Source organism: Rhodamnia argentea, chromosome 8, assembly GCF_020921035.1.
Source record: "Rhodamnia argentea isolate NSW1041297 chromosome 8, ASM2092103v1, whole genome shotgun sequence".
Taxonomy (NCBI): domain Eukaryota; kingdom Viridiplantae; phylum Streptophyta; class Magnoliopsida; order Myrtales; family Myrtaceae; genus Rhodamnia; species Rhodamnia argentea.
Window position 1 is genome coordinate 17,673,303 of NC_063157.1, and position 23,248 is coordinate 17,696,550.

General features: G+C 38.2%; 1 protein-coding gene across 6 annotated transcripts in view; it reads right to left on the minus strand.

Annotated features, from left to right (window-relative positions):
• LOC115730414 (protein HESO1-like) overlaps nucleotides 1–20,216 on the minus strand; it is a 73,436-nt gene extending 53,220 nt beyond the window's left edge. For 5 of the 6 annotated variants that reach the window (XM_048284410.1, XM_048284415.1, XM_048284413.1 and 2 more), the window contains exons 1-5: nucleotides 20,101–20,216; nucleotides 18,870–19,017; nucleotides 18,339–18,497; nucleotides 17,373–17,545; nucleotides 17,190–17,285 (exon numbers count right to left, since the gene is read on the minus strand). In XM_048284410.1, the coding sequence (XP_048140367.1) occupies nucleotides 17,190–17,285; nucleotides 17,373–17,545; nucleotides 18,339–18,497; nucleotides 18,870–19,008 (567 nt within the window). In that variant the 5' untranslated portion in view covers nucleotides 19,009–19,017; nucleotides 20,101–20,216. Of the gene's footprint in view, nucleotides 1–14,664; nucleotides 15,393–15,533; nucleotides 15,645–15,886; nucleotides 16,018–16,754; nucleotides 16,825–17,189; nucleotides 17,286–17,372; nucleotides 17,546–18,338; nucleotides 18,498–18,869; nucleotides 19,018–20,100 lie in introns of those variants that run through there. The other variant, XM_048284411.1, reaches the window with a different exon arrangement.
• Between the last annotated feature and the right edge of the window lie 3,032 nt (nucleotides 20,217–23,248).

The window sequence follows — 23,248 nt, forward strand, 5'->3', positions numbered from 1 at the left end:
GGAGAATCGTTCTTCGGTTTCAACGTAATTTTTACTTTTTTCCACACAAAAGAATAAGTATTTTCTCGGGCCCGGTAGGTAATGTCAACATCATATTGCCATTGTCGTCCCAACAAGACATGGCATGCATCCATCTCCATAACATCGCAAGTAATAGTATCCTAATAGGATTTCCCAATTGACATAGGCAAATGATATAATTGCTTTACCTTGAGTTCGGCTCCCTTACGAATCCACCCGATTATATAAGGCGAGGTATGCGACACTATTTTCAATTGTAAGTGATCCACCAAGGTCTTTAACACTATATTCTCATAGCTTTCGCTGTCGATGATGACATCGTAGACTTTTTCGTTGATAGTACATGGACTACGAAAAAGATGATTTCGTTGGGTGTCTTCTCTTCACGGGGCGAGTAATAATCGTTGGACGACTCAATTAACATGCTCGCCCTCTTCATCCTCCACCTCTTCTTCATCCATCCGGTCATCTTCATATACGTCATCATCGTGCTCAACTATATTGGCCATCTTCCGCCATGGACAATCGTTTGAACGATGGCCCGATTCGTTACACTTGTAGCACTTAATCGATTGCGGTTTGGCATAAGGATTCTGGGAATTCAAATTGGAGTTATGATTGTTTGCAGTGACTAGTTCCTTGGACGATGGTCCTGTTGTACTCCCCGAAATTTGATTCGTATAGCTGTGTTACTGATTTGAAGAGCTCGACACGTCCGATTGCCTCCCTCTTCCGAATGATCCACGACCGGAGTAATTGTTAGACCGAGTAGTTGGATCCATCCTCTCCAATTGCATCTCAATCTCTCGTGCCATCTGTTGGGCATCCTCAACAGAAGACACACAGTGTAAAGAAATGCGATCCTGAATATTTAGTCGCAAGCTGTTGATGTACCTAGCGGTTTGTTGGGCTTCCGACTCAACTAGGTTTTTGCAAGCGGAGAGTCGGAGAAACTCTTCCGTATAGGCTTGGACCGATCGGTTCAGCTACTTACAATTCTGAAATTGCTGAAACAATAATTGTTCATAATCGGTTGGGAGGAACCGTACCTTCAACATTTGTTTCATCCGATTCCACGTTCGGATGGGAACTTTTCCTTGTCGGCGTCGGGTTAGTTGCCTTTGCGCCCACTAGGCCGAGGTGTCGCGCTTCAACTTGTACGCTACGAGTTTTACTTGGCGGTCCTCTTCGATCTCCATGGCATCAAAGAATTTTTCAACCTCCCAAAGCTAATCCATAAAATCTTCAATATTTAAATTACCATTAAAGGTTGGAAGATCAACGTTCAATTGGTATTGCTCGGGATCTCGTCGGCATCCCCCATGTCGGCGACCTCCACGAACATGGTCATCCCGGAATTCCCCATATCGGCGGCCTCCACGAACAGATTCATGCTCATCCCGGAAATGTTTTTCTTCGTCTTTAGAATCCTCGACATAGGCTGGTAGCCTTTATTGGGGATTTGTCCCACGTTCCATAGCTACTTCCGAAACTCGAACAGCCTGGTTACGTTAGGCCGGAAGATTACTAGGTATGGGATTTGTGAATAAACGCTAGATGGAGACAAGTAATTTTTGAAACCTCCATTCATTTTGCTCCACAAACCGGTTGAACTCAGCCCGTGTAATAAGCACGTTTACACGGCCTTCAGCTACGGGGTGATTGATATTAGCCTTTATTGGGGATTTGTCCCACGTTCCATAGCTACATCCGAAACTCGAACAGCCTGGTTACGTTAGGCCGGAAGATTACCAGGTATGGGATTTGTGAATAAACGCTGGATGGAGACAAGTAATTCTTGAAATCTCCATTCATTTTGCTCCACGAACTGGTTGAACTCAGCCCGTGTAATAAGCACGTTTACACGGCCTTCAGCTACGGGGTGATTGATATTAGCGTTGTTAGCCATCGTCGCAGGAGAAACCTTGCTCTGATACCAAATGATGCAGAGGAATAGCAACATGAAGCTCTTTCCAAGGGATATACTGAAAATTTGATTGAAAAATACATCCGATTACATAGGGTGAATGTCCTTTATATAGATAGGACCCCTTTAAGAAATTAAATACGAATCAAATCTAATCCTAATCAAATAAGAATCAAATCTAAATCAACAGAATTCAAATCAAATATCGCGATTGGATATATCGCAAAGTTGCCTAAAATAGAAAACTGCTCGAAAACCTATCTAAATGACTCCGAAACACGAAAATCCATTGTACGTCACAGCTAAGATATATGTATTGATCATAACGTCGTTTCGCTTTAACTGACCAAATCTGAGGTCGCAATCCGAGGTTGCCAATCCCAAATCAATGAAATCTCTGATTTCTGACGATCATGTTTTTTCAAAAAATCACACTCCATTTGTTCTACATCACTCATTTTGCCAGCTAAACACAAATTAGCATCAAGAAAGAGTAATGTGTGAAACATTCAATCAAAACTATCATCAGCTTCCAGTCTTTGCAATAACGAGTGGGCTTGGTGTCGCAACCCTCTCAATTGGGGAAGACAGATTTTGAGGTAATGTTGAGTTTTTTTTTTTTTTTTTTTGGATCGATAAGTTATTGTCGAGTAGAGGACCGTTAAAATATGATCCATTTTTGGAAAGTCCTAGGTCGGCCACAAAGAAATGCAACAAGCAGGAGCAAGGGAAGTCGGTCTTAGGCGGTGAAGAAAAGACAAGAAAGGAAAACCTCCAAGTTAAGGAAATGAGCTGGAAGTTGTAGTCCGCATTTTGAAGTCAAAAACTAAACAAGAAGAGTATCCAGCCAGTTTGTAGTTTATAGGCGGTTATGTTTGTCTTTAATTTTCTAGGCGGTGGACCATGCCTATAGATAGGCTTTTGTGTATCGTTTATGTAGTTTATGCAGTGGAAACAAAAACTACAAACTAAGAGCCTGCATGAAAACTATTCTGGTTCTTTGATTCTACTCCTTAGAACAAAAAAAAGATGAGAATCCTGTTTGGTATTGTAAATTATTCGATTCTCGATTCTGTTCTTAGAATCGGTTTTAGAGCAAAATCCAAAACAAAACAAAAAAAAAATTGGTTCTAAAAAAGAGAATCACTTTGGAGAATCACAAAATAGAATAAAGTCTCATAACTCTCTCTTTTCCATTTCAATTCTCTCGTCACTTTTCCCTCAACCTAATAAAAATAAAAATAAATTGAAAAAAATTGGAATTTTTTTTTTAAAAGATCGCAAAAAATTTAGAAAATTCCTAAAAATAGAAGAAGCTTAGATTATGCTGGTTTGATCTCATTTTCCTAAATTTGGGTCTAAATTTCCTAGATTTCATAGATTTCACTCTTCTGCAAAAAAATGTCGCAAAAGATGAGAGCATCCAACATGCGGATGATAATATATATACTCGTAGCCATGCATCACAAAATGTGACCATTTGTACGTGGAGCTAGAGCCAAACACCAACTTGGATTTAGCACATAAGCTGCAAAATGATAATGAAGAACTTATACTTTGTATCAAAAAGGATAATTTGGTTTTTTTTTTTTTTTTGTCGGTGGATAATTTGGTTATTCGGCTGTTATGTTTGTATGTATTTTGGACAACGCATAACCTATTCAATGATGAAATGCTTCTAAAACACTCAAGGCAGGGCAAATTAGGCTTGTCTTTTCTTTTCCTGAAAGTATATTGGCCTGGATAAAGTCACGTCAATTGCTTTTTCAAGTCATTTCAATGATCGAATGCATTCTCTACATCTTCGTTTTCTCTGTCTTGCATTCCATATTCTCATGGTTACCAATGGCAGTCGGCGTAGTGTCGATGCTGAATCCGAGGCCTGGATGATGATTAAGGCTATCGATAGTGAAATATGTTCAGTATACTGTTGTATTTGTGTGATGAGCTCCACCAAAATAGACTTATATTCATCAAACCTGGCTAAGCCCAAATCCATTAACTAATCAAACCCAAAGATCATTGAGGCTAATCAAACTTGTTTCTATTTTTTTCTTTCCTTCATTTCCATTTGCTAATTAATTTATTTTTCTCTCTCCCATTGTCTTCTTCGTGTGGCCTCCCTCGGTACCAATCCAGAACACACAAAACCCAAATCAAAGCTCAACGTACCAGGCCAGCACATCAACACTCGGAGCTTATCACACCAGAACACCAAAAGATTGAACCTACATACTTAACAATCGATCTCCTATATTCATCACATGACCATTGCCATCGGCTATTACCTTCGACCATTGCCATTCGCCGGACGTTACCCCCCTCTGCTACGACTTACCGAAACCGATGGAAACTGAGGATATGAAGTAAGACCACCATAAGGAGATAAACTAAAACGTTTAAGGTAAAACGGATGGTAAGTAATACCACCATATGGACAAATAGCATATTGAAAAAAATATTTAAAAAACTGATGTTGATCGCTCTTTCTGCGATCCTTAGATCTTTTTAATCGAAGCAATGTCAAATACAATAAAGTAAAGTAAAAAAAGAATGGCGAAGCTTATAAAAAAAGTAAAAATAAGGTCTGACCATATAGATTTCAATGGTAATCATTAAAATTTTTGTCATCAAAGTTTGCACTTCAAGAAGGTTATCCAACAACAATACCATTATCCGATGTCATGTGCGGGAATGTCTCTCTATTGGAAGCATCGAGCACTTCAAAATTCCCAAATAATCGCGGCCCACTATTTCTCAATAATTAAGGCCACTTAGAGAGCTAAGACTAGATTATCTGAAGTAAATCAAGATTGCAAATACTCTTCTAATTATTCTCTCAGATTCTCTACTCCGAATGTTTCTAAGAATAGCATCAGTGGAGAAGAGAAAGAGAAGCAGTCTGACGAAGATCCAACCGTGACCAATGGCGGAAAATGGAGTTAGCGATGATCAACAATGGAGGTCGGTGACTATCACTTCCAGTCGGCCAAAGAGATTCGACTCCCTGACCAAAAGAATAAAAAAAGAAGGGAAAATTTCGTTTAAAGGCCTGAAGTGCTCTCGATTTCTCAAATAAAGTCTCGAAGTGGACGTTGTTTCAAATAAAGACCTAAAGTGCCCTTTTTATTTCAAAAAAAGGCCTAAGTATGGGTATTTTAATCATTTTCCCTTTTTTTTAAACTTTTTTCATTTTCTCTTTTTTTCCTTTCTTTTTTTCCTTTTTCCTTTTTCCTTTTTCCTTTTTATTTATGCCCTAGCTCACCAGTGCTTGGCCACCAGCGAGGGCGGTAGCGGGCTCGCCTGAGCGAGCCGAGGGAGGCCCTCGCTCGGCCTCGACTCGCCCGAGCGAGGTCGAGGCCAGCCCTTGGCTCACCCCGGCAAGACCGACGAGGGCAAGATCCGCTTCGACGCCTTATGCATTGCGATGCTCGCCTTCACGGCGAGGGCCACCCTCACCTCACCCGAGCAAGGTCGAGGCTAGCCCTTGGCTCACCCAAGCGAGGCCGGCAAGGGCGAGATCCGCTTCGATGCCTTCTGCGTCATGACGCTTGCCTTCACGGCGAGGGCTGCCATGTCCAAGGCCGTTAAGCGGTGCTAGAGCTTCAACTTGGGGAGCATGAAGTAGATCTAGTTCTGCACGAGCTTGTCCTCGTTGGCTAGGGCCGGGATGAACTCCTCGCAAGGAGTTGCGGATGAAGCCCGAAGAAGAAGAAGAAGGTGGAGAAGGTGCGCTCTTGGATTTGACATTTTTGTGAGGGCTAGAGGCCCTAGCTAATTACCGACAAGGTCGTTGGCCTTCGCCACCCCAATTGACCCCACTCTAGTGGTGGGTCGGTGACCATAAGCGGGAGGGACAACCCTCTCACCCGTGTGGCTTTTTTTTCCTTTTTTTTAAAAAAATTAAAAATTAGAATAAAAGGAAAAAAAATAGAGAAAAAATGAATAAAAAATTAAAAAGTGAGATGACGAAAATACCCTTCGTGCCAGACCCTTTTTTGAAATACTATGGCCCCTTTAGGCACTTAATTAAAACATACTATGCCACTATAGGCTCTTATTTGAAACAAGATCTACTTGGGACTCTTATTGAGAAAATAAAAGGACTTCATGCCTTTTTTTTGGATTTTTCCCCAAAAAAGAAAATTCCCCCAAATATGTGAATTATGTCTACTTTCTCTCCACTTCATACCTCCAAACTCATTTCGTTATGCCCTTTCCAGCTCAGCATTTTAGAATACTCTAGAAACTTTCCTGGCACTCTCCGATCCTACATCGTTGACGTTTGTTCTCACGTATTCCTCGTCCATCCGGGAATTATATATATATATATATTAAAATTTTTAAAAATAAATTTTAAGGATACAAATGGTCATTTTTATGAATATATTTTTAAAATTATTTATTTTTTATTAAATAAATAAAACTAAGCATTTATACAAATACGATCATTTTGTCGATATGAGGACCGAGCACTTGTCGAAGTAGTGGACCATAGACAAAAGAAAGAGGAAAGGGCACAACCATTGGATCGGCCAAACCCCATCAGAATTAAGAATTATGAAGCTACTTTATTATTAAAGCCGTAAAGCCAATGGGGCAGCGTTGCTTGGCGAACAAGTTTCATGTCGTCTTTTCGGAGAGAATCCCCCCCCCCCACCCCCAAGTTTCGTTCTAAAGATTAGGGGATCAACCTTCTTATTTATCGATAGGAAAGCACAAGAGTCTCACTTCCTATCGACAAGAAAGCACGAGAGTCTCACTTATCGTTGAATGGATCGGGGTTCGGAGGAGCCGCCCAAGCAGGGATCTCAAGGAGGCAGCACCCACTAGATACTAGAGAACTTTTATAATTTAAACCCATATTTTTTCATTTGTAGCTTGTGTTTGAGCCTATGAATAACTATTGTTATACATATATATAATAATTTTCTCTTGTAATTAAAGAATGTAACGAGCAGCGCGATGTGCTAATTATAGTAGAATTATTCGCCGAACGTAACCCTATTTTAAGAGTAAATTAGGATAAATCTTATGTCTATTTCTCTTTCTCGCTTTACGCTTCACTTCATTATGGTTGTGCGCTTAATCCTAACAAGCCATAATGGTAAACATGCAACCGAGTGATCTAAACGTACATTTAACACAATTAGGATGGTCGAAAAAGACACAAAGTCTATCCAATTGGAGTCGTATTACAAGTACAACAACCTAAAAGAGGGTGATGTGCAGTTAAAGATATCTAGAACGCTCAATTTTTCGACCTAGGCCCAAATACCAATATGAGCAACCTCACCAAGCAAGCTGCTATTATGAGATTGTCGCCTCTACTCTAGTTGTGCCTCAAATGAGCCCCGCATGGCTTTAAAACGCGTCATCCTAATTAGTCTTCTCTATCAATGCATTAATTTAGCTATGAGTTGTGTGAGATTAGACACATACTCAGTGCCCATGACACTACCTAATTCTTAGACTATGGTTGATTAGATAAATTACCCTATGCTCTATTTGCATATATCTCTACAAATGTCCACAAGGGATAAAATTTTATATTGAAAAGCACAACTAAAGCACACCAAGTAGATATAGTGAATCTCTTGTCCCTCCTCGGCACCATGCTTGTTCAACATTGGATCGAAGAACAAAAAATCACATCCGTATGTTTAAGCCGAGATTTGCTAAACGGTTGTGATCTATTACATTTTAGTCAAATGATGAATGATTGTGAAGCATTATGCATGTAGGGAATACAGCCAGGCGCGAGAGTATGTGGGTGTATATATGCACACACACTCTATTAACAGCTACATACACTTTCAAGATTAACAACCGTAAGTCGGGCTGGAATGCACTAGTAATCTGCTCAATAAGTTACAATTGGCAAGCATTGATCCTTTTACTTGATAGGTCACATTATTAAAACTTAGCCGTTGCTCTTACTCTTGCATACTTGATCTTTCTTATGATAACAATACCAAAAGATCACTACAGTGAAGAGAGAACAAAGAAACATCAACAAAAAAAGTAGCTCTGAGCAAATATTTGCATTCTACATTATGATTTCCAACATTTTGGCCTAGAAGGGCTTCTATTATATAGTCATCTTCAATCTTCCCATTGGAGATGCTTCAAAAAATCAACTAGCCGTTATAGATCCGTTGAAGGTCCTACGGCTACTATTCTAACGCCGATTGCTCTAACAATTCTAATGACGCTCTGTCATTGTTTCCCTAGAGACTTTTTGATCATTCGTTGCACATTTCCACCTGCAAACAAATATAATCTTTTTGCCAACAAACATCCTCACATGCTCATTGTTCAAGCATCACCAATGAGTCGACAGTTCTAGTATCGATATAAAAATCGTCATCCACTGATTTTTGGGTTCGTTGGTGTTGTTTAGAGAAAAACCGTTTGGATAATTTGTGATCAATTATCCAATGATTTTCTTGAATATCTCGGCTCCCAAAAATGGCAACTTGATGATAGATTGATCATAGTACCTCCAAGTCATTGTGAACGCCTCGTCATCCTTGACTTGTTCTTCCTCTTGTCAAGATCTCATCCTTGTACCTTATCTTCACTAAAGACACATAGGCCACCAATATCATCACACTCTTTGTAATAGCTATATTTTTCTTGATTAAATGTATGAATAGTTGATTAAGTGACCAACACCTTTCAAGACTAAACGTCGGCATGATCCCTTACCCATAATCAAGACTTGCGGATCTTTACTAGTTAGTTGATGTTGTTCGCTAAAAAACCTTGTGGTCAACTTACGATCAATCATCTAATGATCCTCTTTGCTTCTTCAGCATATAGAGACTTTCAAGAACATCAACATCCCCACTGATTCCTCATCATTACCGAACTCACAAGGATCATCAATATTGTCATAGTCTTCCACCTCATCCTTACAAGACAATTGCTCTTTGCCAATAATATGCTATTCCGATAACAACCCACTGTACCTAACCTTTCATCTAGTCCTTCCAAGCATTGCGACTCTACCAAGCTGTTCACATTTAGAAGTGCTGTCCTTCCAAAATTCAACGAATATCACAGTTCTAAGCTTATTTACTATCACCAGGTCCATCTAACCGTTCACCAGATCTTTGTATCTCCAAGCCATAACAAATATCCTCGTTCTTCTTAGTTTGTTCACCCTCAATTAAGGTCCTTCTAAGATATTCATCTTATTTGAAGATCCTTCCATTTTGTAAACATCTTCAACACCCGATATCTTGTTCACCTTAGAAATCGACAGCAATCCCTAAACATCAGCATAGCACTCCATTCCAACTAAAATTGACCATATGGGCAACATTTGAATTCCGCGATAAAGTTTAGAAATAAATTGGCAAAACCGAGAAACTTGATGTTACCATAATTCTTTTTTTTTTTTTTTTTGTTACAAAAAAATTTCCATTTCACAAGATAAAGATGCAAATTTAACAAAATAAATAAATTCAAAAGATAAATCAACTCAATACAACTTGAGACTTGCTCATTAGATGAATCTGTCATAGCATTGAAGTACAACCGATGGCTGATCACTAAATCTTGCATCAACATCCGTGATTCTCTCTCCAATAGCTACGATTTTGCCAAAAGGCGGTATGCACCTAGCTATGGTGTCCATGCACCATCACCGTATAGAGATAACAATAACAATAATAGATTCAATAAATGCAAAAACATTTTGAAAATTCCAAATTTATTTCTAGACCTAAATATAATAGCACCCCAAATCTAAATTTAACTTTAAATCGGGAGAGATAATCTGCAAACGATATACAAGTTGATTACAAAATCACTTTCCGATAAGTTGAACGCTAAAGGTAGCAGCAAAGGAGCTTTGTAAACTTGCAGAGTGCTCGACTATATGGAGCAAGCACCGGAGTCTGAGAGAAAGCATATCCGAAAGAGAAAATTCTTCCAAAATGTTCACGCTTCGAACTTTTGAGCTCGCGGGACAAAACTCTTCACTTTTGTAAAGTAAGTCGACGATGTCGTTCGCGAAATTAATGAAAAAGTCACGAGGATGAGGAGATAGAGAGATAGAGAAAAGGCAAGGGGCCCTCATATGTCTGCTACAGGTGTGGCCGATTAGGGGAAAGGGGAAGAGACAAACCCCAGGAGAGAGGAATGATCTTTTTATTGTTGATGCTACCATAATTCGAGTAATATGATACCAAATGCTTGGTATATTTGTTGATTAGTGTGTGTGATGGGTGTCTCCTCCATGACTTCTCCTCGATTGGACATAGAAGGTAAAACATGGAGTTAACACACCAACCCCTAAGCAAGCAGCAAACCTCCGGATTTTTAAGTGGTGGGGATGGCTGAGGGTTCGCTGAGCCAATATTTCGTGTGGACCAATCAATGACCGGCCCATGCAAAATAAAATTTGGGCCTTGCAAAAGCAGTGGGACGACGCCGTACATGCGACGTGATTTGTGAGGCCAATAATTTGATATGATTTGCTTTGTAACCGAAGCAGGTGGGGGAGAATGTCAATCTTCAGGCGTACGGAAGTGTTGGGCCAAAAGATTTTTAACTCGAAACATTTGCGGTTGCTATTGTGAAAACAAAACATGTGCATATCAAGTTTTGTTTCTTCATAGATGACTCCTCCTTTTACGAATCTCCACATGTTATATGACGGATTATGGTAAGCCCTTTTTGGGTACCCTATGAGGACCACTCTTGCTTTTGGTTATTGAATTGTTCTGTGTCATGAGAAGAGAGAGAGGTGGAGGGTGGGATCAGTGATGGGGCTAGGGGAGGAGGTGCGTTATAGAATGAAAAATTATTGCAATTGTGCTAATTCAATTTCAAATCTTAATGGTGTTAATTTAGGCTCCGTTTGTTTCACGGAAAATATTTTTTCGAAAAAATTTTCCCTAATTTCCGGTGTTTGGGGCAGAAAATGAGCAGTCAACGGAAAATATTTTCCGGTCAACAAAAAAAAACCTTCTAAAACTAAGGAAAATGATTTCCTCATTTTGAGAAGAGGAAAACATTTTCCACACTTTTCATTCCTCCTCTCTTTCAACTATTTTTTTCTTTTTAATTATTTTTTTGCTTTCTTTTCGTTTTTTATTTATTTTTTCAAAATTCAAATATTTCATTTTTTATTTTTCAGATAAAATCTATTTTTTAATTACTTTCTTTATTTTTTTATCCTTTTTTTTTTTTAATATTCCTTCCTCTCCCTCGGCGGGTTGCCGATCACGACTACAGCCGGTGGCTCCGGCCTTGAGCAAGGAAAGCTATAGCGAGGAACAAAGTCGTGACGTTCGTCCCGAACTTCTCGTGCTCCATGCAAAGCTCGGCGGCGGACTCGCCGCGCAGGATGACGTCGGCCTTCCGGTTTTGAGGCTCACCGCCCCGACGCAGTTGACGTCGACGAGTGGGTCGACGAGACATTCAAAGGTCGATTCCGAGTCGTCGCCAAGGGTGGCCTCCAGGAGACGCTGCGAGACCTCCACAGCGTAGTCAACGAGGACCACCTTCATTTGTTTCCACAAAAATTAAAGGCGCATCTCTTTTCCTCTGTTCTTGCACTTTTACTAACGGCCAAGCGAAGCTCCATTCTCTCTATTTTCACAAGTTTGGCCGATGGTGAGCATTCGCCGAGAAAACGATTCATAGCGATCACCCATGAGCTCCCTTACTAAGCAAGGACGACAATCAGGCGACTCTTCCCGCAGATTCTGATCACGGGAGACTTTTGAGGCCACGGAAATTCATTGAAGACTTCACGGCCACAATAGAGAGCACGGTTACGAGTCCCCCGCCTTGCAAGGTGGCAATTTCCGTGGGTGCAATAAGTTGACATACGAAATTGATTTTGATTTGAGATTCCCGAAGTATCCCCGGAACTCACCATGAACCGTGAGGCTCCTTCGTTTGAGACACCGCCGTTCGCACCATCGCCGACCCTATCCGCAAGTAGGATTGAATCGATTTGATATTGTTTCAAATTCGGAAAGGTAACCTTGAACCAATTCACTTTAATTTTCCTTTATTTTTTAATTTCAAAATATAAAAAAAATCATAAAAAGAAAATCCAAAAAATTGCACCTTTGAACTTCAAGTCAGAATTCATCGAAATTGCCAAATTGAGCTTTTTTCATGAAATTGGTACCCGGAAGGGCATTAATTAAAAAATTAATATAATCAAGTCTTCGAACTTAAAATAAGACGAATTTTCCTTACCAAACAGCGGAAAATATTTTCCGGAACTTTTTCAAGTTTTTGCCAAACATCAAAAAAGGAAAACATTTTCCGAAAAGGCCATATTTTCCGCGAAACAAACGGAGCATTAGTTCTAAATACTTTTATATTTTGTCAATCGAGTCCATCCAACAGATTTTGGCCGAAAATCGTTGACATGAACGACAGCCATCCTATATGGCACAATCAATGCTAACGTGGATATTTCTAATAATATTTAAATAAATACATCGATTTTTTGTTCTTACATTTTATTTTCTTTGCTTTTTTTGCTATATATTTTTTTATTTTTTCTTTATTTTTTCCTTTCATTTTGGCCTGCGATGGCCTTTGTGCCCTCCACCGTGGCCAACGGGGCCGCAGAGGCCTTGGACGAGCGCCTTGACGCGAAGCCAAAATGAAAAGAAAAAAATAAAGAAAAAAAGGTGTCAAAATAACAATTCAATTTTTTGAAAAATTTGTAAAAATTGTCTATGTCAGTAATTTTCAGTTAAAATTGACTAGAAATACTTAATTAACACATTATGAAAAGGTTTACGACTAAATTGGTATAATTGAAAGGTTTAGAACTAAATTAACACAATTACAATATATTTAGAACGTTTGTGGTACTTTTTCCCTTGGAGAAGCAATTGGTGTTTTATGTTATTATCAAATTTTGTATTCTTGTCAAGTTCTATCATAGAAAAATCCTATGTTTTTGTTAATTATGCCATAGGATTGATGCATATTAAGTTAGAGTCACAATTCATGTCACTGTCAGATTCATCACATAATCGTGCATAAACTTGCTAATTCGTGTCAAAAATCGCCGGTCCAGACAACTTGTAGGCGACCAATGCCTATGTTTAAACAACGTCGAATACCTATTAAACGTTGTAATGCTAAAAATGGACAAAATTGAAAAAAAAAAATATATCTACATGAGCGGCTACGTGATGAGTTAAAGGCAATAAGTTAGAATCAGGCGTGACAGGATATGAATATGATAGCTATACTAGAATATTTGAATCATTCATATTTTACGATTTTCTTTTTATGATTATGTTAAAGAAAAGTACGTTTAATGATAGCATCAAGAAATCATCGATATATCAAGTAACCCAGAATTGTCGAAAAAAATCCTAAACATATTGCACTTTTGTCAATTGAGTCCTAAACTTTTTCATATTTTACCAGTTGATTCTATTGGATCAATCTAGTCCGGAATTCGCCGACGTAGACACCGATCATCTTATGTGGCACGACCGATATTGATGTGAATAATTTTATTGATGTTGTAACATTTTTGTGATTTTTCCTTTATTTCCCTTTCTTCTTCCTTTTGCCGTGGTTAGCCACCGACCATAGGCGAGACTTGACTGGTTGAGGGCGAGCCGCGGCGAGGGCTCCCCTAGCCAAATTTGGCCTTGGCGAGGTTAACCCTCATCAGGCCTTGCCCGTGGCGAGTGAGGGCAACCCTCACCTAGTCGATGCCAACCCACCTAGTCCTATCCAGTGGCCGACCATCACTTGTAGTTGGTGACCGACCATCGGCCAAAGGAAGAAGAAAGGGAAAAAAAGTATATAATCGAAAAAAATATTAGAATATTATTAAAAATTGTCCACATCAATATCGACCATGCCACATAAGACAGTCGGTGTCAAAATCTATAATTTTCAGTTAAAATTGGTCAAATGGACTCAATTGATAAAGTGTGAAAATGTTTAGGACCCGATTGACAAAATTGGAAGGTTTATGATTGAATTCGCAAAAGTACAATATATTTAGGACTTTTTGGACAATTATCCCGTCAAGGAATTCATTGCAAAGTTAAAGGAATAAGTTACTTAAATAGATTTTAACCAAAAAAATCAATTAAATAGAAGTGACAGGACATTAGATCGATCCAACAATGCTTTATTAAAAGCGGATTCCCTGCATTGACCTGGAATAATTATAATTACGTGGAACTATATTCATGCTTATGAAAATTAAAAACTTCTATTTTCAAGATAATGGATTGTCGTAACGAATACAGATGATTTTCTGCCGTTGATTTACTTGAGTAATCAAATAGATATAGATTTTCTACACTTGCACATTATGGTTTCCTATTATCGAATACGTAGGAGGGCTTTTCTTTTCTTTTTGTGTTTAATCACTACAATGTTAAATTTCAGTAAAGATTTAAAGGGAAAGGAGAATGACAAAAATGAGTCATACAGGATATAATAGAACATATGGAATGGGGAAGAAGCTTCTTCCACTTCGTACTCAGCATGGCCCGACAGCCATTTTAGCTCGGATTCATCAGAGTTGATATCGAAGGACTTGATTATAAAATATATGCAAGTTCGAGGACTTGATTAGACAAAAGAAAAGTTCAAGAAGTTGATTGAAAAACGTGCATAATTTCAGGGAAGAAAACTAGGATTTTACTTAATTCATACATGTGAAGGGAGTACAGTTCCTTCAAGGAAGAAGAGAATGACAATGATCCTTCTTTACTAGAGATAAAACCTGAACACACTAAACTGAATTCAGATGGATATGGGTAGCAAACTTTGACTAGAAAATCATCTCAGCACACAAACAAGTCCACTTCCTGTGCAAGAGCCATGTTTAGAAGACCTAGGTAACGTTTAATGCTTACAAATGTGCCCGGATTCATGTCATCCCAACTGAAAAGCGCAAAGCAATCTGCTAGAGAAAGTTCAAAAGTACATCGAAAATTGCAGATACCTCCAACGCTAAGCAACCATTCGATGCAAGCAACTATTTCAAGAAACTGTGGCAAGGTGCCTTACTTTCATGTCTTCCGACATCCAGCATTTCCCTTCAATAATTTCCTTCCACTCATCTTGATTTTCACAAGTCAAAGAACAGGTCAGTGTTTCTGCGCGGTTGGCTGTTCTGGGCCATGCCACGGTTTTGCAGACTCATGTTCTGGAATTGCTGCAGCACTTGTGATGACGAGGCAACAACTGAACCGTTCGTCCTATTGCGGTTGCCACTGGAACTCCCTGCTCTAGAAGGAGTCCTCCCAAGAGCTTTCAAAACGCGTGGCCTGGCCAGTTCCGGAAGCAAAGAATCCTCAGTTTGGTAGTTTGATGAAACTTTTTGATAAGTTGTCTCGAATGCTTCAGATATCTTCATCATAAGGCTTGTTTTAACAGTTCTTGCAGCATTCTCCGGTCGCTCAAATGGGTCCTCAATCTAACCAATCAGAACAAGACCAAAAAATAAAAATAAAAATAAAGCAAAAAAGAAATGATGAATAAGAAATGATAGTAATAGCTCTTGGTGTTACTTTTCTTTTTTTCCTTATACAAAGAAACATTGAAAAATGGTAATTACGAATATCGCAGGAGTCTGAAGTCACCATCTCGTATTGCTCCTTAGTGCTTCCCACTTTCCTGTATAGGGGCAAATTCCTAGATCTCTAGCCTTCTGACTAATGTCCGAAAACTGCCATAAGAAATGCATAAGACAAGGATTAATGCATATCAAAGTTTCCATGTTATAGTCCAATACATCATAAGAACTAACATCGCATCAGCCATTGGTAAAAAGCAAAAACATCAGAAAAAACATAATTTTCTGATGAATGAAGAAGTAATTTAGGCAGCGCAAAATATCAATCCTACGATATTTTTCTTATCTTCTGAACCGTACAGAGTTTCATGGGGAATAATATTATCAAATATTACCTTAGAAAAGAAGGAAATTGAAAGCTCAGACAAGGAACTTTGGTTAACCGCCCTGTATCTGTTGGATTTCCATCTGGCTATGTTAGCAGTGCAAGTTTCTGTAATTTTCCGGACTACATCAGCTCTTATACCTGCCACATTTTGCTGACCAAGTTAGCCACAGTACCGTCTCATAGTTGGCGTATAAGTCCAACCATAGCAAACAATGGCTTAACCAAAACCTTAAAACCTCCAACATGCAAACAGCAACCTTCAAAACAGGTCTTTGCACGTTTTATCTTGTTATTTGAGGCTATAGGAGAATAATATAATCAAGAGGAAAAGTGTTATTCTTTGAAAAAGAGGATGTTTGGGGTCATGAAAGTACTCATGAAAAGGGGAAACTGCGAATTGCCTTCGGACTATGGCGGTAGTGGCATTTTGGATCCCTAATCTTCAAAATGTAAGTTCATACTAAATAATCTAACATATTTTTTCACTGACACATGATGTCAGCTTATTTTGTCAACTTTTAACTCATTTAGGGGCAAAGCGTGACAAGTGAATGTTCAGGGTCCAAGTAAAGAAATACCTTAAGGGTCAAATAGCTTCCATTTTGTTTTCTATTTTTTTTTAAAGAATAGCGACATATGCTGACCTGGAGTTCTTATATAAACAGTTTAAGAGTTCATAGGTAAAATGCCACTTTTGAAAATTGAGAGAGGCATTTTCCCATAATAAAATAACAAAGCCCACTAGGACAATTGAGTAGAAGAGAAGAAAAAGTAGAAAGATTAGACTCTTTTGGAGATTAAGAACCATAATGAAACAACAGCAGTCATGTGTTATAGAGGGAAAGCTAGACATGCTTTCAATGACAAAAAAGTACCTTGCAGATCGTTAACTATATCTCCTGCATATATATCTTTTAGAGGAGGTAAAATTGCAGGCACACAAGTCTGCAAGAAACCATTAACACAAGTCATCAAAACAAATCTGAACAAACCAGTGGTCATAATTGTTAATGAATCCGAAAGAACAGAGTATCCTGATAAATAAAAAGTAACTGAACTAAAGAGATTGGTTCTGCTTTCTCTAGGAAAAGAAAACAAATAATTTTCATTAATCAAAGACAATAAATATCCTGTAAGATCCCTCTAATCTAATCTCTTTTTCATTAAGAAGCTTCTAAATAGGAGCAAAGAATCGAGCCGGTGCTACAGACTCAGAGACGACGATGTCCATGCCTTATATAGTGCACTCCCAAGACCTATTAGGAATTAGCAAGTTCTACATTAAATAAGTTATTTGCCACAAGGTTTACCTGAAAATGAAAAATGACCAGTAAAGTGAGACTATATGAGTTGAAGCTTCCAGACTTTGAATTGTTGATTTCCTGAGCCTTGGCCCATTCTTTAACCTATCAAAAGAACGGTGTCATGTAATAAGATAGGATCTGGCCCTGCTTTAGGTAAGCAATCTATATCCAGTATTATTTAGAACAGACCAATAAGACCATATCGCCAAAGCGTGCGTCTATGCCTTTGATCCATAACAAGAGCTTGGACTTCATCTGGCCCGACAGATTGTCAACTGAAACATCACAGGAAATGCTTCTGCTCTCAAACTTCACTATTGGAACTCTAGCACTGGAGATGAATTGGAGCTTCTGAAATCGACCTGCCAAACATTGTTTTATGCTGTAAAATGGAATACTAGACATTTGGCCATCAGAGATGTTTATCTTGTTGAATTGTCTCCTAGCAAATGAAGCTGTTGGATTCTTGGGTGAAGCTAAAATAAATAGGTGGTAAATGAATCTCACATGTCACGTTTAAATGAATGGCCAGGCAAGGTTTCGAAGTGTAAGATGCATTAGAGAGAAGTGCAAGAAGCACAACAGTGAGAAGTAACAGAGAAACTAGTACAAAGCCAGAAAACTTGGTGTAAGACTCGAAAAGGTGCAAAAGCATAATTGCAGAAGGTACATAATGGCAATGCCCCTAAAAGTTATCATTTAAATTCCAAGACTTGTTGATGTTGGTGCATTGTAGCATCTCGCTCACCACAGTAGCAATTTAAGCTTATCTTGGCAACTTTCACCTTTCACCATATAGAATAGAGAAGAAAATCAACAAGATGTCAAGTGCCATTGTTAATTGTTGTCGCTTACACTCTCTAAATACAAAGGCCAATGTCATAAACTCGAGTGTCTCTCATATTACAAACCAATGTCGACCATTTGAACTAATAAGTCTTGTTTTGCTGGTAAATATTATAGAGAGAGAGAGAGAGAGGGGACAGCAGGGCGAAGTATCATGAGAGATTAATGAAATTGCCATAAACCTGGAAATCTTGAAAAACTTCTTGTTGCCTTTGCAAGTTGTTGACAAATGGAAAAATTTAAAAATGCATATTCAAGAATCAAGACAACTGCAAACTTTCTGAAAGTATATACGCACATAATATTTACCTATTAGTCTCGACTGCAAAAATCCCAACATAAGCTTTTTCCGATCTCTTGCAGCAGAGGAGATATATGAACCGTTGGGTAACTCAATGGAGATGTCCAAGTCCCCCCATCTTGTGAAAAGACCAGAGACAAATGATCCAAATGGTTCCACCGTTGCACCTGTTTGAACAATGTCATTAACCTTCAATGCCACAGCATTCTGTATTTGTGACACATATAAATTCTACTCAATACTCGTTGCACTATCAAGTAGGAGTTTTTATTCAGTGCACAATTACAATGTTATATTTCAAAACCAAGCTACAGGGAATGTGAAGACACCCTATATAGATAACTATAGTACAACTTCAAAGAAGTGCAAGCCTTGCAGAGATGGTTCACACTTGAATTATAAACATTTCAACACAGTAAATAGAGATGGAAAACCTTGGGAGAACTTAAGCTTTGAGGTACATTTGAATGGTAAAATCCACAGAACAAGCATGCACATAGTGCAGAATTTCCTGCACCACTAAACTGAAGCAAAAATACCTCGAAAGATATCCATAGACTGAACAATAGTTCGCAGCTCCTCAATAATACGGTTTCGAGCTATCTGGTCCTCCCATGATGGTTTGATTACAGAAAGAATATCACCAAGTGTTTGCTCCAATACTCTGCCGGCACTCATCTTTTATCACTGCGGATCAGTAACGTAGAAATTAAAACATAGGGAGGGAGTCGTGGATGGGCATGTGAACAACTCATAGAAATGAAATAACACATGTAACCTGTGCCTTGCACAGCAATGTTATCTTCTATGTTTGATACAAGTATAACGAACACAATGGCACCAGCTTTTCAGATCATTCCATCTAAGAGAAGCTCAAAGCTGCTGGATTGATGGCCATCGCAATTAGTCCATAACAAAGAGAGGCAAATCAATAGCACCATTAGGCACTCATCCTAGCAGAATAGCAAATTCCATTCTTTCCAAGGAAAATTTGCGAAGTAAAAGTGCTCTGTGGAAAATTCTGGGGTAGCAATTGACCAAATGAAAAGGAAAATTTCCTTGAAATTAACTGCTGTCCAACATAAATGTACAAAATCCTTCCACTGCAGTCCCTTTTGCTTTTATAACTGTAACTTCTAGTATGATGAGCACAAATCACTCGCGTGCATGATGGATGTGAGAGAGTGGGAGAGTGGTTCCTGAAAGTGAGGATGGTGGAGAAAGTGGGGAAGATGGAGATGATATTATGATAAAATCAAATCCCTACAACAGCCTTGTTTTGCTAGCCAAAATGCAAATTAGCATCAAGAAAAGAGTAATCGAAACTAATCGGCTTTAAGTCCTTTTTAATTACGAGCAGAAACTTTTTGTTATCCATGAACAGAATTTAGAGGATTACGAATCAACTCATCATGGAACCCAAGAGAAAAAAAGGAACCAGCAGTCTGCATTTCTCATGTTCATGACATCAACTCAAATGCGAAACACAATCAACCCCACACAAAAAGGGTATACTCCAAATGTGTTCTTCAATGGAAATGACCATCTTTAACAATGATCAAAGACAGTACTCCTGAAATTCTCAAAAGAAGCTCGAGAATCAAATTTAACGTCAGACCCACATTTTCTTTTGCTGGGTGGAATCAAACCACAATGAGAATAAGCGAGGGATCCGCCAAAAGCAGTAAAGGGACTGAGCATCAGCCCCATGTACTAGCCACGGACAGAAGAGAGACAAAGGGAAGAGAACGACGTCCGTCGAAGCAATACCTGAGAAGCGGGGGCGTGTTGCTCTTTGAAGTCAAGATTGCAGTGTGACCCTTCCACTGCCTCTGCCAGAGGAAGACGATCACTGGGTCAATGCGTAGTCAACACAAAGGTTCGATTGGCCAAACCATTCAGAATTAAAGAAGTGGTGGGAGCCTACTTTGTTATTAAAGCAGTAAAAGCTAATCCGGCCCCGCGTAGCTTAGTGAACACGTTTCGTGATCGTGTCCTTTTTTTCGGGAGAATTACGCCCCTAATTTCTCAGTGTTCTCGCAATTTGCACGCTCAATGTTTCAATATTTGCAAGATTGCCTCAAATATTCTGGAGTTTAGTTGCAATCTACTCCCCTTGACCCCACCCAATTTTTTTTGTGGTCGAAACTACGGTACTACTTTCATTCAAATTGAAATGGAATTACAATATTCACAAATTCGCAACAAAGTAGACCCAAAGGGGTTCACTTTAGAACTTTGGCCACATACTCTCACGTGGTCGGTGTTGTGCCTACTACCTGCTATGAATGACAAATCAGTTCACTGAAATTGATTTTGGGAAAAATAAGTGGAGAGAATTATTAAAAAAATTCATACACCTATTGCAATTATGTCACTTCATTACTAAAGCTTTTTTTTTTTTTGGATTAATGACACAAAAAATCTCAAACTAGTACACTAGTGATAACTTTACTCTAAACTATTTTTTGACCACAAAAATTTCAAATCGGTACACCTATAACAAATTTACATATAACTATTTTTTTGACCACCAAAAACCTCAAACTGCTATACTTATGACAAATTTACTCAAAATTAATTTTTTTTATTATCAAAAATCCCAAATCGGTACATCCGTGACAAATTTATCCTCCATTACTTTTTATTAAATGGGGTTAATATCACAAAAATCTCAAACTAATACACATGTAACAAACAGAAAGTAAAAATCCCAAATGAATACACCCGTTAATTGTCACATGCCATCCAACTTAGCAATTTGATGATACAATTTAATGAAAACTAATATAGGGTAAATTTATCATAGGTATATCAATTTGGGATTTTTAGTGGTAAAAAAATTGATTTAAAATAAAATTGTCACAGATATACCGATTTGGGATTTTTATGATAAAAAAAAATAGTTTACGGTAAATTTGTCACATGTTTACCAGTTTGAGGTTTTTCGCAGTATTAACATTTTTTAAATTAAGTCTTAAACCTTTTTACATTTGTATCAATTAAGCTCATTCGCACATTTTTTATCGAAAATTGTTGACATGAGCACCGGCCGTCCTACGCGGTGAGGTCGGCGTTGATGTGGGCAACTTTTAATAGTATTTTGATATTTCTTTAAAAAAAATCATTTTTTTACTTTTTTTCTTTTCTTTCTCTTTTTATTTTCTTTTTTCCTTCCTTCTTCCTCCAACCAGGATCGGCGAGGCCCTTACCTCACCCAACTTGCGAGATAAGGCCTCGCAAGGGGTGAACTAGGTCAACCACGCCAAATGTGGGCGACGTCGACCACGCCAAATTTGGGCGAGGTCGAGCCTTGCCAATGGTTGGCGGGGGTGAGCTTTGCCGTAGACCGGCAAGATGGCCAAAGGAAGAAGGAAGGAAAAAAGAGATAAAGAAAAGCAAAAAACAAAAGGAAAAGAATAAATTAATAAATAAATAATTCAAAAAAATATTAAAATATTATTAAAAAGTGATTCCAACGTAAACGTATTTGATAACCGTATAAAAATTATGTTCCTAATTTTTTTCATTTAATTAAGGGGACTCTATATATATATATATATATATATATATATATATAAATTAAGATGTCTTTATCTATTTAACTTATTAAATCATATTAAGTCTCATTTATTCAATTTACTAAATCAAATTAAACCAATATATGCATAAGTAATTTATGCACGATTTATTAAATTACAATATGGATGAGATCAATTATAACAAAAAAAAATTACAAGAGAAAGATGAATTGGAATTGAACAATAAGAACATCAAATATGTTTTCCATACATAGGAAAAATTACAATTACAAGTCATACACAAATGTTCCCAAGTAGTTAAAAATATGATTACGTAATTGAAAAATACAAAGTCATGGAATTTGAGGCATATTGCAGTCCATTGCCATTTTATTTGCAATACTTTTTCTAAGTATGTTCATCTCACTTACCCGCACATCCGATACACCATTAGCAACCTCTTTTTCTGTAGATACATATGCATAGTGAGGAACACCATAAACGGAAAAGTTTCTATCCATCCTATCTTGGTCACGAATATAATTGTAAAGAGCGCAACACGCAATCACAATAAGCGCTTGCTTCCGAATTGGAAAGGAAGGCATGTGTTGCAATATAAAGAACCGTTTCTTGATTGCCCCAAATGCTCTCTCAATTACGTTCCGAAGTGAAGAATGCCTATGGTTGAACATTTCTTTTGTTGTTGTAGCCCGTCTCCCTCTACCTCTACCTCTATAATCATTGAAATGATATCGTTCACCTTTAAACGGCGTTAAAAATCTAGGAAGTGCTGCATAACCATAATCTACCACATAATATTTGCTTGCAACAAGGTACAATATAGATTTGTTATGAAATGCAACCGCAATATGATCATAAGCAAACTACTGGCGATAGACAAAGAAAATACCTGGTAGTGGTCGAGGAAAATTCTGTTAAGAATCTTTGAGTGCGGCCGAGAGCACCCGATAATCATTGGCTGATCTTTCCCATCCAGCATACACGAAGGTAAATTTCATGTCAAAGGAACAAGTACATAGCACATTCTGGGTGGTGGTTCCTTTCCTATTTCTATACGGGATCTGTTTAGACAAAGGCACAATAGCACTAATATGCTTACCATCAATAGCATCTATGCAATCCCGTAATTTGACAAAAGTATATTGTTACATAAGATTATCAATTACAAGTGTAGCGACCCGCCTTCGACCTCCCTCGAGGGTCCGACGGGTTTAGATGTATTGCCATCGGTCAATGGCGTAAACTCTTCCAAGTCCTACATCGCGTAACATTGAATTTCTTTTTACCGATTAGCAAATTAAAATGCTATTGAGAGTTGCCACTAGCCTATTGGGGTCGGCTAGAAACCAATCGAGACATGAGAGCTTCTAGGTTCC